A 12,675-nucleotide genomic window follows, 5' to 3' on the forward strand; every position below is an offset into this window, starting at 1 on the left:
CTAGAGACTCTTGAAAGTCAATTCCATACACCATTGAAGGGTGTGGAGTGTTAAAGCAGTTCAGGAAGTCCCTGGTTTGCAGTGCTGCAAAACTGTAAAGCTTGGGGTGTGCACCATATTTTCTCCTGTATTTTTCAGGTTCAGTTTTATTAAACCTGGAAATTTCGAAAACCCAGAAAAGCCAAATAGAAATGATTTGGCTTTTCCGAATAATTGAAAATTTTTGCGTTTAATAAACCCAAACCTGAAAAATACGCAGGGTCGACTGCCATCTCCGAGACTGGGGGCAGCAGGGGACACCGATCTAAGTGCTGGGCTCTTAAGTGCCAGACTTCGCAGGGGGACCAATCTGAGTGACATCCTTGCTGCCTGCAGTTTCTGAAGTCCATGAACTTCAGAGACTGCAGTCGGTGGGGATCTGACTCAGCCAGCAGGTAAGTAAGGGGAAGGGAGGGGGGAATGTTGGTGGGGCCAAAGTACCCCGAATAATGCCGAAAAAATTGGAATTATTTTTTACTCCCTTTTATTGCCGCCATTTTTTAATTGGTAAAATATCCCCTGAAAAATACCGAAAAGGTATTTTTCGGGGTTTTTTTTTTTACCTGGTTTGAGTTTTCCGAATGCACACCCCTAAATATAACTAACAGTTGTATTAAAAGAATCCTATGATTCTTCTCATCAGGACTGTCCAACAGTCCCCCTCCCCCTCCCGCCCCCTCAAAGGGCAAAGAGCCATGCCACCAGTGCAGGGCTGGCCCAACAGCCTTCCGCTTCAAGCTCCTTGCCCTGGGCCGCAAAGGTGGCCCTAGGTAAGTCTGGGGCCGTTGCTTCACACTGTTGCACTTCAGACTGGCGAGTGGCATCTGAGCATCTGGCTAGCCAGAATGAGCTAAAATGGTTCTCATGCCCTCCTCCTTAAGTCTCTCTGAGAAGAACAGACTACAAATAAAGTAAACAAGCAAAGTAAACAAGCAAATGATATTGGCAAAGGAGATGCCATAGCTGATAGTCTATTTTGTTATATTCTTTAAGGCTTGTCACAGTTATGCTTGCTGTCAGGGAAATTCCCAGTCCACTCTTCTGATTGTGCAGTCCACTGAGTGGTAGAAATCACAGGCTGCTCGTCATGTCGATTTCTCCTAGGCTGTGCAGGTTCATGTGCTTTTAAATGCATCAACCCTTTGGTCCAAAAACACGAAAGACTAAACCTTGATATTTGCTGTATGTTTTAAAACTAAACCGTGACAATCTGTTTATGTTTTAACATTGCTCTTTAGAATGAACTAATATTTAGCTGAAGTAGCTATTAGGATTTGTCATCTCAATGTCTACAGATGTGCGAGGCTGAAGTTTTTATTTTCTTCGTTTTCTTTCAGGCAGCCAGAATTATTGCTAAACTGGCAGCTTGGGGAAGAGAACTTATGGAAGGCAGTGACTTGAACTACTACTTCAATTGGATTAAAACCCAGCTGAGTTCACAGGTAAATAATATTGTAGTACTGTTGTGTGTGTGTATATATATACATACCTCTGTGTGTGTATATATATATATATATAATATTTGTACTACAAATCAGACTTCTAGGATTTAAATTAATTAACATCGCCATCCTAAACAGAATTAGACCCTTCTAAGTCCACTAAAGTCAATGGGCTTAGAGGGCTGCCACTGTGCTTGGGATGGCAGTGTAAAAAGGGCATATCCAGTGGGACATTCTATGGAACAAGCTTGATTAAACATAATGGAGCTTGCGTGGAAAACCTTCCTATTGAATAAATCCCTTAATGGCTTTGAGTTCAAATCAAAACAGTTAAACTGTGGTATGATGTGAGAATCATAATTTTAAAAGCTTTAATTACTGAAAAAATTCTCCCCATGTATAGTGCATTATTAGAGCCAGTGTAGCTGGAAATGAACCCCGGAGAGTCCCAGTACAAATCCAGGCTCTCCCTCATAGCTAATTCAGAGTCGCTGTGCTGTCAACCCATTTGGGAGCAATATATAGACCACCAGATCTGTAATTAGGTATAGATGGCAAAAATGCTCCATCTTGTTTGTGTATCTGTTAGGCTGTGCATGTAGCTTAATACATATAGGATTATCTCCTATTGTACTTCACTGAGAATCTTTAGAACCTAATCTTTTCCTTATATACTAGAAACTACGTGGTATTGGAAGTGCTAATGAAACTGGAACTGATGTAAGTATCTTGTATCTTTTGATACGTTCCTTTTGAAATATGTTTGTGGGCCGTTTTGCAAATGGTGGAAACTGATGCTAGGAATGCTCTTAAGAAACCCATATTTAAATATATATTCCGAGCTCTTGCATTTGAACTGGCTTTTTCCACAAATCAAATATAGTCTTACTCTGAGGTTTGGTCCCTGTGAACCCAATGGCTATCTCTTACACCTTTGAAACATGAGCAATGAGCACACAGTTGTTTTCAGTGTGATCCAAGCGGTCCATAGGGGAAGCTGGCAACTTTGCCAGTGTGGGGATGTAGTCTTTTGCTTGAGTACGTCAGGAGACGAAATAAGTCTGATCCCTGTGTTAGGAAAGAGCCTAGTACTAGGCAAGGGAGCCATCCAGTAGAAGTGTGTTAATTACTATAGCTCATTATAAAGTTCATAAGTAGGCTTACTCAGAAGTCCCACAGTTCAGTGAGACTTTGGGAATAAATTTTGGATTGCAGTATTATGATCCTTTGCATTAAAGGTAATGTAGGATTTGATGTGAGTAATATACTGAAGTGCTTTGAGAGCTACTTACCCATGGGTATTCCTATGCACTTCAGTAACTGATGAACAGTATTTGGAAGACATGCTCGGAGAATCTCATTTTCCCAAGAGGATCGCGAGCACATTGATGTATATGTAGTAGTGAATGTCCAAATTGTGAAATCCACTTAAAAGGCTGTTATCAGCCCCATCAAGCTTTTTATGAACCTCCAAACATGCAGAACTTAACTGCAGGCAATTGGCTCACAAGCTCTTGTCATCATTCTTGAGTGATCATTTTGGCCATGCACCATATGCATGTGGCAATGATAGCATTTTGAAGAGTCATTGTACTATACCTTCTTTGAAAAGGGTGAGGTTATGAGTGTAAATGTGCTTTGTTCTTTGTCAAAATTTTAATTTTGTTTGGTGTGCATTTTCATAGACTAGGGATGCAGAGACGATATTTTTCTTCTCCTTTCAGTTCTTACCTGAACTGAAACAAACTTGCACAAAGAAAATGCAAGCAGATAATTAGAGATGCAAAAAAAGATTTTGAGGGGCATATTGCTAAACACATCAAAACAAACAATAAGAAATTCTTTAAGTATATTAGTAGGAAACCAGCTAGGGAAGCGGTTGGACCATTGGATGACAATGGGAGTAAAGGAACTCTAAGGGAGGATAAAGCGATTGCTGAAAAACTAAATGAATTCTTCTCGTCTGTCTTCACTGTTTGAAGATACAGGGCAGATTCCTTCTGAACAGAGATTTTGGAGAGGGGAAAATGAGGAACTGAGGCAAATAGTGGTAACAAGGCAGGAAGTCCTAGAACGTCTAGACAAACTGTAAACTAACAAGTCACAGGGACCAGACGGTATTCATCCTAGAGTTCTTCAAGAACTCAAATGGGAAATTGCTGAACTTCTAACAAAGATACGTAATATGTTCTTCGATCAGCCTCTGTACCAGAGGACTGGAGAATGGCCAATGTAACGGTCATTTATAAAAAAGGTTCCGGGGGGACCCAGGAAATTACAGGCCAGTTAGCTTAACGTCTGTTCCGGGTAAATTAGTGGAAAGCATTATTAAAGACAGAATTGTCAAGTATATAGAAGGGCAAGGTCTGCTGGGCAAAACCCAACATGGCTTCTGTAAGGGTAGGTCCTGTCTCACTAACCTATTAGAGTTTTTTGAAAGCGTCAATAAGCATGTGGACAGGAATGAGCCTGTGGATATTGTGTATTTGGATTTCCAAAAAGCTTTTGACAAAGCCCCCCACCAAAGACTGCTAAGCAAACTTCATAGTCACGGGATAAGAGGACAAGTCCTCTTATGGATTGAGAGCTGGCTGAAAAATAGGAAGGAGAGAGTAGGAATCAATGGTCAGTTCTCACAGTGGCGGGATGTGAGCAGTGGGGTGCCTCAGGGATCTGTGTTGGGACCGGTGCTTTCAACCTGTTCATCAATGACCTGGAGTTGGGGTTAAACAGTGAAGTAGCCAAGTTTACAGATGACACCAAATTATTTAGGGTGGTTAAAACAAAATCGGACTGTGAAGAGCTCCAGAAGGATCTCTGCATACTGGAAAAATGGGCATTAAAATGGCAAATGAGATTCAATGTGAGTAAGTGTAAAGTGATGCATATTGGGACAAAAAATCCCAACTTCACGTATACACTGATGGGATCTGTGCTGGCAGCGACAGACCAAGAAAGGAATCTTGGGGTGGTAGTGGATAGCTCAATGAAGATGTCAACCCAGTGTGCGGCTGCTGTAAAAAAGGCAAATTCCATGCTGGCTATAATTACCGTATTTTTCGCTCCATTCCATTAGATGCACCGGACCATAAGACGCCCCCCCCCCCAGCTGGCCGTTGGGGCGGGGAACGCTGGCTCGCATCGTTCTGGCGAGCCCGGCCGCTCTGTGCGCCCCCCCGCCTCCCAGCTGGCCGTCGGGGTGGGGAACGCCGGCTCGCGTCGTTCTGGCGGGTGGGGCGCACAGAGCTGGGCGCGCCAGAATGACACGAGCCGGCATTCCCCGCCCCAAAGGCCAGCTGGGAGGCGGGGGGGGGGGGCTGCTCTGTGCACCCCGCCCGCCTCCCAGCTGGCTGTCGGGGTGGGGAACGCCGGCTCGCGTCGTTCTGGCGCGCCCAGCCGGCTCTGTGTGCCCCGCCCGCCATCCTTCCAGGCTAGAATGTGCGTCTTATGGACTGGGCTAGGGTCCATAAGACGCACATTCACTCCATAAGATGCACCGACATTTCCCCTCACTTTTGAGGAGGAAAAAAGTGTGTCTTATGGAGCTAAAAATACGGTAGGCAAGGAATAGAGAATAAAACTGCTGATATCATACTGCCCTTGTACAAATCTATGGTGAGACCACACTTGGAATACTGTGTACAGTTCTGGTCACCACACCTAAAAAAGGATATTACAGAGCTTGAGAAGGTGCAGAAAAGGGCAACCAAAATGATTAGGGGACTAGAGCAACTGTCCTGTGGGGAGCGGTTAAGACGCTTAGGGCTGTTTAGCTTGGAAAGACGGCGGCTGAGGGGAGACATGATAGAGGTCTATAAAATTATGCATGGTTTGGAGAGAGTGGACAGGGAGACGTTTTTCTCCCTCTCCCATAATACTAGAACACGGGGTCATCTGCTAAAGCTGGAGGGTGAGAGATTCAAAACAGATAAAAGGAAGTATTTTTTCACACAATGCATAGTTAAATTGTGGAACTCCCTGCCCCAGGATGTGGTGATGGCTGCCAGCTTGGAGGGCTTTAAGAGGGGAGTGGACATATTCATGGAGGAGAGGGGTATTCATGGCCGTTAGTTAGAATGGATACTAGTCATGCTGCATACCTATTCTCTCTAGTATCAGAGGAGTATGCCTATTATTTTGGGTGCGGTGGAACACAGGCAGGATGGTGCTGCTGCACTCGTCTTGTTAGTGGCTTATGTTCTTTTGTTCTTATGAAAAAGACCTTTGGCCCGAGCGCAGGTTTTTCCTGAACTTGTATTAAAACACTGTACCTTGATTCTTTTTTTCAGAGGACAAACCACTTCGACAGATCACTCATTCTGTCTTTAGGGATATGGCAGAAACAGTTCCAATGTTTAAAATGCCAACTCTCTGGTTATTGGTTCTTGTAGGTTATCCGGGCTGTGTAACCGTGGTCTTGGTATTTTCTTTCCTGACGTTTCGCCAGCAGCTGTGGCAGGCATCTTCAGAGGAGTAACACTGAAGGACAGTGTCTCTCAGTGTCAAGTGTGTAGGAAGAGTAATATATAGTCAGAAAGGGGTTGGGTTGAGCTGAATCATTGTCCTGCAAAAGGTATCAAAGGTAATGTGCTAATCATTGTCCTGTAAGTATCAAGATAATCTGCTAATGAGGGTGTGTACACTGTCCTTCAGTGTTACTCCTCTGAAGATGCCTGCCACAGCTGCTGGCGAAACGTCAGGAAAGAAAATACCAAGACCACGGTTACACAGCCCAATGAACTCTGACCGTGAAAGCCTTCGACAATATTTTCTCTGGTTATTCACTATAGTTAATGGAAGGGGGGATGTTATATGAGTTCTACAAAGAACGTAAGAGGCATGTTTATGCAAATCTTGCATTTCATAAAAATCACTCTTTCAGCCTTGACATCACTTGTCATGTATTTGCTCACTGTAAGACTTATGGATCAGCAGTAGTAAAAAGCTAAAAATATTAAAGTTGCATTCAAAGAGTGACACTCCATTTGTCTCAAAGCTGTAGTACTGAGTGTTGCCACTAGATGTCTCTCAAGAAATTAAAGCATTCAAATCAGATACAGGCCACATAATCTTGGAATGGAGGTGGACTGTCATGGGTCATTAAAAATATTATTATTGGATCATTCATGGCATCTTTTCAATCATTGAGGCTCAGCCTTGAAGGAGAAAGGGATAATGGTTAAAACAAATTACAGCATTCCACTTCCAGGATGTGGAAACGGAAGGATTATAAACGGTGTGTGTGTGTGTGAAGTATTCTCAAATCACAGCTGACGTATGATGACCCCATGAGGTTTTCAAGGCAAGAGATGTTCAGAGGTGGTTTGCCATTGCCTGCCTCCTTGTCATGCCCTGCTTTTCCTTGGAGGTCTCCCATCCAAACACTTGCCAGGGGAGGTCGAGGCTGAGAGCATGTGACTGGCCCAAGGTCACCCAGCAAGTTTCCATGGCAGAGTGGGGATTCGAATCTCTGTTAAACTTTCTGTAGGCAGGCAATCTAGCCTGATCTCTGACACCTCTTGGTGTAAGTTGCTTTTGAAGCTGATGTAGGCATCAGATGGGCCTACTAGCTGCCATGCGGCTTTTGGGGCTCTTGTGATTTACCTTGAGGTCCACTTTATAGAGGCATCTGTTCCCAGGGTTATGGAGACCAACATGAAATTGTGCAGGAAAGGGATGGGCAGTTTGACCACACGAAGGGCTGTGTCAGAGGAGGGTTTTCTAGTGGACGCTTGTACCAGATTCATGTATGTATTACTGTGTGTTATTGAGCAGGTGAGTGCACCCTAGATATGTGACAAAGGTCCACTTTCCAATCTGAGCCCATATTTAAAAGGTAAAGGTCCCCTGTGAAAGCACCGGGTCATTCCTGACCCATGGGGTGATGTCACATCCCGACATTTACTAGGCAGTAGCCCAAACAGTAGCAGTGTGCATTGGGATGCTGTCACAGTGCTTCCAAGCAGCGAACTGGCAGCAAAACAAACGCTGATGTCTCGCTTCACATGTACTGATGTTCAGCATTTTTTCCTACCTGGAGATCGTGCCATAGAGGACAGAGTCATGGCTAATTGATTTGAAGTTCAAGGATTCAATAAAAGCTGTATAGGAAGATGTCCTTTGTAAGAGGGTGAGTTGACAGTAGCAATTCTGTAATAGTTCTGAGGAACGTATGTTTCATAATACAGATGCAGCCTCACAGAATAGCCTCTGGTTTACCTGTTCGGAACCTTTCCCAGAGATATATAAAGCGGATGCTCTTAATTCTAAATATTTCTTGCTTCTGAAAGTGAAGCATTACCCATTCAATCATATGTCCTTCGTTGCATATTTTTGCTTTTATGCTATTTATACAGGGACAAGAGAGGATGAACACAATCTGCCAACAGTAGTGTCTTAAGCTAATACGTATTTGTTGTCATTTTGTTTATTAACATTTCAGTCAACGCGGGTTTGCTAGTAAATTCAGTCACTCCTGTCATTATTTTCAAAGTTGCTGTCTGTGCTGATCATCTGTGATGTATTTTTCATTTTTTTTATAAACTAAACTGACTTGGGAAAGACAAGAAATATGAAGAGAACAAAGGGTTAGATTTTCCACAGTCCCGCCCAGTTCCTTCCCTGCTGCAGCCCCTGTCCTGTATGGCTCTTGCCCAATGGGTCCCACAATCCCTGGCATAACCTTTTTGGTTGACAGAAGAGGCTCACCTCCTCCCTCCCTCTTTTGCCAGCGAGAAAGCTGGCAGGGCCCAACTCAGAAAAAATATTGTGAAATTAGCCAAGCTTGGATGTGGCATTGATCTTATCCTGCTTTTTGAGGTGTTCCGAATTCATCACGCGGTTGTAACTAGCACTGACTGAAGTGTATTTCTATTTCTTTTGAGGCACTATCTGCAGCCAGTTTGAGCCAGAGTACTGATAAATAAACTGATTAATGGCCTGACTGCATGAATTGGTAAACAAGATTGAGGATGCTTTTTGCAACAGCAACTGGATCCAACTGTGGCAAAACATCAGGCACTAGCAACAATGAGCTCATTTTATATTCCCGTGAAGGAGGCATAGGCGTCTGCCCTGCAGGACTCCTAACTGTTCTTTCGGTTTTGGCAGGATGGCATGGTAAATTAGGATTTCTTAACGGTATTTTGCCATCTTTCATTTAGAGTTCACAATATGTGCAGTGTGTCGCTGGATGTCTGCAGCTGATGCTGAGGGTCAATGAATATCGTTTTGCTTGGGTGGAATCTGATGGGGTGAATTGGTGAGTATTTGATGCACTGAAGAAGTTAAACTTTTAACATACAAATGGCATATTTTCCAAGTGATGATGATGCTTCAGACTGTTGAGTTTGGCCTTCCTTAAAAAAAAAATCCTCTCGAGCATGTTTACGTGGATATCCTAGAACAATGTAATACTCTTGTCTTTCAGAGAATTCCGGAGGTTATAGTTGTCATGACCTCACTCCCCTAGCAACCTACTCATTCCTTTCCACCTGCCCCTTGGCTCGGTGCCTGAGCTACATTGCTGAGGAACTGGGCATTGCGGGGAACATTCTGCCCAGTTTTGGCTTTGCTCACCTAACTGGATCAAATCTAGGGTGGCAGCCACCACCAGAGAGATTCCAGTTATTGGCACTTTCCTGGTATAATAGAAAAGATTGTTTCTGGTCCCCTTGGCTAGGTGCGTTCCCCTTCCTGGCTATCGCTCCACCCCTCCCTCCCTTCTGGGTCTCCCCCTCCTTGCTTAGCAGTCTGTGGGTTTACATGGGCTGGAGTCCTTTACACAAGGCAGTCCCTCTTTCCCAAGATCAAACACTTTGAACAAAGAATTAAACAGGAAGCACAAATAGTTAGGAAGTATTTTACAGCAAAGGAAAAAATATCACAGGATTGACTAGAGAGAAACAAACCTAAAACAGACTAAGCAGAGTTAACTTACATTTTGCTGACTATCCTCCCATGGTCCTTGGCTGAGGGATGGGTCAGTCTCCGCCCATCTCTGAATAAGCTTGGTGAGGCTCATTTCCCCTGTGTTGTGTGGACAAGATAAAGAATAGTCAAAGATGTACATTGTGGGGCATCTCTCTTTCAGTGATTCCATACTGGAGGGAATTCCTTGGTACAGACCAATGACAATTTGGGGTTTACTCCCTGTTTCTGGTCCCCCACTTCACAGTTTGTGTTTGGGGCGATTTGTCGCTTGGTGCCTTGGGGCAAAAACCTGGTCTTCCAGCAGAAGATGGATGCTGATTGATTTTATTTAGTTTAGTGAATGTTACACTGCCTGACTGCATTTCCCAAGTTACACATCACCCTAAAACTGTCACTCTGTCCCTTGTCCCTTTAATGCAGCTTGCCCCTTCAGGCAAGTGAACTTGTATTATTTTAGCATCGGCGCAACCATAGCAATAGTCCTGTATGGAAACCAGGGGTCTTGAACAGAACTTTCAGTAGCCTTTCCAGGCAATTCACAGTCCCATTCCTGAAAGCCATGTTAATTTTAGGAACTGTTTGTAGTGCACATACAACTTCACCTGCAGTCATAGGAGCAAAACCTTGCATTCTTATGACTTACATTGGAGTAAATGCTTAGGATTGCACAGCAGATAAATTATGGGTTATAGGGGGAAACTGTTGTTCCTAAATCCTTTTCTAACACAAGACTGAAGTGCAGCAAAGAAGTTGTCTGTTTCAGAGCTTCTGTTTCCCCTTGAGCTGTGTTTTGAAAGCACACTAGCATAAAACCTTGAAATAGGACCATCTTTTAAAATTTGCAATTCCTGTTGAAATTTCAAAGCTCTTCTGTACAATCCTGAAGCAGAGGCAGCCCTTCCAAAGCTCCCCAGGATGATCTGGACTAAATGACTGTCTACTATTTGGCTCTGTCTAGAGTCTTATCTGCTGAATCATAAGGGAACCTTTTCACAAGTGCAGTGTGTGGACATTTCAGTGCTCATTAAGCTGATACTCATGACGGAAGTGCTTCCAAATGGCCTTGGAAAAAGAACAGCTTTACCCTTTGTGATATTTTAGTCTTTTGGAGGGTTTTTTGGTGGCAAGTGACATTGTAAGAGGGTGTTGGGAACATGGACACTTAAGATCACAAATGCTTCTGTTATGTTTTCATGTGACCTTTCCCCCCTCCAGTATCATGGGCGTGCTGAGTAACAAATGTGGCTTCCAGCTCCAGTATCAGATGATTTTCTCTGTCTGGCTGTTGGCATTTAGTCCTCAAATGTGCGAATATTTGCGGCGTTATAATATTGTCCCAGTCTTGTCAGACATTCTTCAGGAGTCTGTGAAAGAAAAAGTAACCAGGATCATCCTTGCAGCATTCCGGGTGAGTTCCAGGTGTGGACTAGAAATCTTTTATACAGAGAAATGTTCTTACTATGGAAGGAAAGTCAGGAGGGGCTGTAGCTCAGAGGCAGAACACACATTTTGTATGCAGAAGGTCCCAAGTTCAGTCCCTCAAACCTCCAGTTAAAGGGTCTCAGATAGGAGGTATGGGGGTGGACGGTTCTCTTTCTGAGCTTCTGTCGATCAGAATAGACGATACTGAACTGCATGGGCCAATAGTGTCAGCCAGTATAATATAGCTTCTTGCTTCCATGAGCACTGTTCCACAGTGTGGCACCTGCCCTAGATTTCAGAAAAGTGGGTAAGACCCTTGCGCAGTGGGGCTTGTGCTTGGCATGTGGTTCCCACCTTTAAACAGCAGCTTCCAAAAGAATGGCTAAGCACCAAGCCTCCCTGAGGTACAGGCCTCATGCTGGGGATGGAATTAAATGTGACTCCTTTGGTTGATGGTAACTGCAAATGTGGCCCTCTACAAGCTGTGGTGTAAGTGCCATTGCCCTAATAAATGTCCTCCTGAGCTCCATAATTGAAATAGTAAAAAAAAAAAAAATACCGAGCAGTTACAGGTGGTATCTTGAAGGGTGGTCTCTGCTTGAACTGCAGTCCACCATCTTGTCTCAGCTCCTTCCACCTGTTCGCATAGCTTATTTTGATGGACCATCTTCAAGTATGTAAGTTGGAAGTGATTGGGATGACTCACGTATATAGTGCCCTTTGATTGTGTTAGTGCAGAGGAGTCAATAAGTCTCCTTTAATGGTGGTAGTCAAGGTTTTCATGAAGAAGTTTTGTTATTTGTTTTCTTTCCAGAATCTTCTAGAAAAGTCTACTGAAAGAGAAACCCGCCAAGAGTACGCTCTTGCTATGATCCAGTGCAAAGTTCTAAAGCAGCTGGAGAACTTGGAGCAACAGAAATATGATGATGAAGACATAAGTGAGGATATCAAGTTTCTACTGGAGAAACTTGGGGAGAGTGTCCAGGACCTCAGGTAAATTTGCCTGTGGCGTTTAGTAACGGAATCTGTATGCAAATTCTGTATGCAAATTCATTTATTAGATTTCTTAGCTCCTTTTCAAAAACTTCCAAGTGGCATATAACAAATAGTGTTCAGCCATCCTAATATCATTAAAACAACTTTAAAGCCACAATGATAATTAAAGATGAGTGCAGTTATTCAGATTGCAGTTGACAAGGAGGGTGTGAAACCTCAGTCGACAAACTCATTGCATCATACTCTCTTAGAAACCCTGCAAAACCGTGTTTCTTCGTTGGTAGGACAGCTGTATTGATGGAGAACTCTGGGTCACTTATGAAGGAAGCCCTGCTGCATGTGAAGCTTATCCCGGTTTCCCTACAAAATAACCCCTGGAGCAAGAGCCACCCTGGGCCATGCATGAGGAGAAGGCTCTCCATGGGAGTAGACTCTGAGGTAGACCGGGCCTGTGACATTTTGGACTTTCAAGGTCATTGTCAGTACCATTAACCTGGCCTGGGGGAAAAAATAGGAAGCCAGTGCAGTTGTTTCACTATTGTGATATGGTATATTTGTTCCTGTTCACACCAGACAAGGGTATGGCTGTGGCATTTTGCACTAGTTGGAGTTTTCAGATCATATACAAAGACTGAAGAAATAGTATTAGCCTAATCTAGAGGTTGCCAAGGCATGGATGTCTACAGCAGTGTCTTGGTATTTCAAAAGGGGATTCAGGTGGCGTATCAGTCAAAACTGATAAAAGGTGTCCCTGGCCACTGCTGCCGCCTGGGAGTCCAGGAGCAGCAGATGATCCAGAACTGCTCTCCAGCAGTGAATCTCATCGTTCCAGCACAAAATGATC

At 43.7% G+C, this 12,675-nt stretch overlaps 1 protein-coding gene across 1 annotated transcript in view; it reads left to right on the forward strand.

Moving 5' to 3' along the window:
* ATP6V1H (ATPase H+ transporting V1 subunit H) overlaps positions 1 to 12,675 on the forward strand; it is a 49,771-nt gene that overhangs the window by 17,511 nt on the left and 19,585 nt on the right. The window contains exons 5-9 of the mRNA XM_056854036.1: positions 1,377 to 1,481; positions 2,160 to 2,201; positions 8,645 to 8,742; positions 10,629 to 10,821; positions 11,650 to 11,828. Of these exons, the coding sequence (XP_056710014.1) occupies positions 1,377 to 1,481; positions 2,160 to 2,201; positions 8,645 to 8,742; positions 10,629 to 10,821; positions 11,650 to 11,828 (617 nt within the window). The remainder of the gene's footprint in view (positions 1 to 1,376; positions 1,482 to 2,159; positions 2,202 to 8,644; positions 8,743 to 10,628; positions 10,822 to 11,649; positions 11,829 to 12,675) is intronic.

This window comes from Euleptes europaea, chromosome 8 (genome assembly GCF_029931775.1).
Source record: "Euleptes europaea isolate rEulEur1 chromosome 8, rEulEur1.hap1, whole genome shotgun sequence".
NCBI lineage: Eukaryota > Metazoa > Chordata > Lepidosauria > Squamata > Sphaerodactylidae > Euleptes > Euleptes europaea.